Below are 2948 nucleotides of genomic sequence, written 5' to 3' on the forward strand. Positions count from 1 at the left end.
CGCCTCTTGTCCATTCTCTCTCTCTCAAAAATAAATAAACGTTTTAAAAATCCCTGTTAAAAAGCTGTCTTCAGGGCATTGTGGAACTCAGAGGCCTCAGAGAAAGGGCAGCAGCAGGGAGAGTGGAGTTAATGAGCTCCTAGAAGGGCCATATGCTTTCCTTTCTCTGCCCTTCCAGTTCTTTACCTTTTTTTTCCTCCTTCCTCTTCTCTTTGTTTCTCCTCTTCCTTGCCTTTTTCTCTGTTCATATACCCTTAACAGCAGTAAAGATGCCACTTAAAGATTTCAGAGCAAGGGTGCCTGGCTGGCTCAGTCAGAGGAGCATATGACTCTTGATCTTAGGGTTGTGAGTTTGAGCCCCATGTTGGGTGTAGAGATTACTAAAAAAAAATGATACCTAAGCTTTAAAAAATAATTTTAAAAAACCTGAGAGCAGATCTGAAACATTCCCCAATTTACCAGTTTAAACAAGAGAATATCCTGTTTCTTAGTTTGGCTTACAGTGAAAAGAGAGGAAATGCGGCATGATGGTATTAGTTTGGCTCCCAACCAAATTACAATAATTACAGTAATTACTGTTAGGAGATATCTTTGATCCTATGAGTTTAAAAGGCAAGTTCAGGCATCATAGATGTTTATAGATTTTCCTTTCATCAGAATGCACTGAGGTTGAGAATATGAAAGATTTGGAGTGTGTTGTAGAAATGTCAGAATTGCAAAAGCACTTGTTCTAAAGCCAGAATGTTTTTGGCACTCCATAGTCTGAACTCTAGAGTCATATGTATGTATAAATATGATGTTAGATTTAGAAGGAAGGAAGGAGGGAGGGAAGGAAGAGAGGGAAGGAAGGAAGGAAGGAGAGAGGGAGCGAAGGGAGGGAGGGAGGAAGGAAGGAAGGAAGGAAACAAGGAAACAAGGAAACAGACTTTGCCCAGATGCTCTTCAGTTGCTCCTAATGTTCTATGAGCAGAAATAGCTCAGTGACCTGATATTCCTTATCTTTGAAAGTTTGGAGTAGTAGCTCTGAGGATGTGTATCGGATCTCTGTATATTTAATTCCCCATGGCACTGAGATTATTTCTTTGACAAAAAAACATATGTGGTTTTGAGGCTGCATAGCAACCTGGTACATTCAAATTGAACATAATTGAAAATGATTCAGATATAAAAATTTCCTTCATTCATGCTGAGGGGTAGGAGGCCCTTCTGCAACCTCCTCATAGTCTAACATCCTCAACAGAGGAAGAATAGTGGCATTAACACAAGGGGGGATCCCTTTCAGTTTGGGGGCCTCTCTGGGGTACTGATGATTGCACAGTTACAAGCATCATGTTTTGATGGAGAAACTCATTCAGATGAGCTTTCAGACCAAAGTGATCCATCTCAACTACGTATTTAGATATCCTTGGCCTGTAGAACTGAGTGACACTTGGAGGTATATCAGGGGCAGACTGAAAAAGGGGAAAAAAATATCTTTGAAATCTGTCTGAAGTGGTAAGAAGGAGTATAATTGTTACTCCTTCAAATTAAATGTTGGTTGCCTCTACTCCTGTTCACAATTTAAAAAAACTAGAAAAATAAAAACTAAAACATTATCTCCATTTTGATGTCTGTTTCTGAATCTAATCTGTTAAATTATTAACGTGACTTTCAATATTTCTGCAGTGTCATTTCGGGCTCTTTGTCACATGGTGAACCTAGTCATGGATTGGCTGATAGAGTCATTAACTGCAGAGAAGTTCTGGAAGCTTTCAACCTGCTGGTGCTCCAGGTTAGCTCCTTCCCGTACACACTACAGACTCAACAGTCTCGAATCAGCTCCAGCAATGAGGTTCACTGGATACAACTGGACAACATGGTGAGTCTCTGTTCTGCTATCTGATACGTAGTCATTATTCTCAGTTCCCCAGGGAGCAGAATATTGTAATAAAATACAGTCATGGCTTTGTAAAATAGCACAAGAGTTTAAAAATATAGCATAAAGCTTTATCTCCTAAAAGTTCCATGTGATTACAATTATTATAAGACTAAAAACTAGTGAGTAGTGTCCAAAATAAATCTAATTATGTTGTTCTATTTGAGGTTATCATACAGATACAAAATAGTCCATCCTATATAGTCACCCCNTCGTGTTCCTCCAACCACTGGATTTTTTTTCTTGTCATCAGTTCTAAGACTTTTGGTTAAAACAGAAGATTATGATAGTGTTACTTTAAATTACTCAGTAATACTTAATGTGTTGAAAGCACCCTCTTAAGGTTATACATATTCAAGACTGTATTTGGGAGGGTGGCGCTCCAATCCCTAACACCTGGAAAATATTTTCTATGACCTATACAGTGTATGATAAATATACTACCAAAGAAAAGAAAAAAGTGTTTCATAAAAAACAAAGGAAGATGAGCCATTAAGCAGTAGATCCTTTGCTTAAAAAATATTAAACATGGCGGGGATGCCTGGGTGGCTGAGTCAGTTGAGAGTTTGACTCTTGGTTTCTGCTTGGATCATGGTCTCATGGTTCATGGGTTAAAGCCCCACAACAGGCTCTGTGCTAACAATGTGGAGCCTGCTAGGGATTCTTTCTCTCTCCCTCTCTCTCTGTCCCTCCCTTACTTGTGCACTCTTTCTCTCTCAAATTAAATAAACTTTAAAAAATTAAAAATTAAAAAATATTAAACATAATAGATATTTTACAATAAGCATGTTTAAGTAAAAGATGCCAGATATGTCTTACATAAGAATAACATTTATTCAGAGACGCCTGAGTGGCTCATCAGTTGAGTATCTGACTTTGGCGCAGGTCATGATCTCATGGTTTGTGGGTCTGAGCACCATATCGGGCTTGCCTCTGTCAGCACAGAGCCAGTTTTGGATCCTCTGTCCCCAACCCCTCCCCCAGGCCCTCCCCTGCTCATGCTTGCTCTCTCTCTCTCTCAAAAAAAAAAAAA

At 39.1% G+C, this 2948-nt stretch overlaps 1 protein-coding gene across 1 annotated transcript in view; it reads left to right on the forward strand.

Annotated features, from left to right (window-relative positions):
* GREB1L (GREB1 like retinoic acid receptor coactivator) overlaps window positions 1–2948 on the forward strand; it is a 282191-nt gene that overhangs the window by 220810 nt on the left and 58433 nt on the right. The window contains exon 20 of the mRNA XM_077778190.1: window positions 1666–1858. Within this exon, the coding sequence (XP_077634316.1) occupies window positions 1666–1858 (193 nt within the window). The remainder of the gene's footprint in view (window positions 1–1665; window positions 1859–2948) is intronic.

Source organism: Crocuta crocuta, unplaced genomic scaffold (genome assembly GCF_008692635.1).
Source record: "Crocuta crocuta isolate KB4526 unplaced genomic scaffold, BGI_CrCroc_1.0 scaffold26, whole genome shotgun sequence".
Classification (NCBI taxonomy): domain Eukaryota; kingdom Metazoa; phylum Chordata; class Mammalia; order Carnivora; family Hyaenidae; genus Crocuta; species Crocuta crocuta.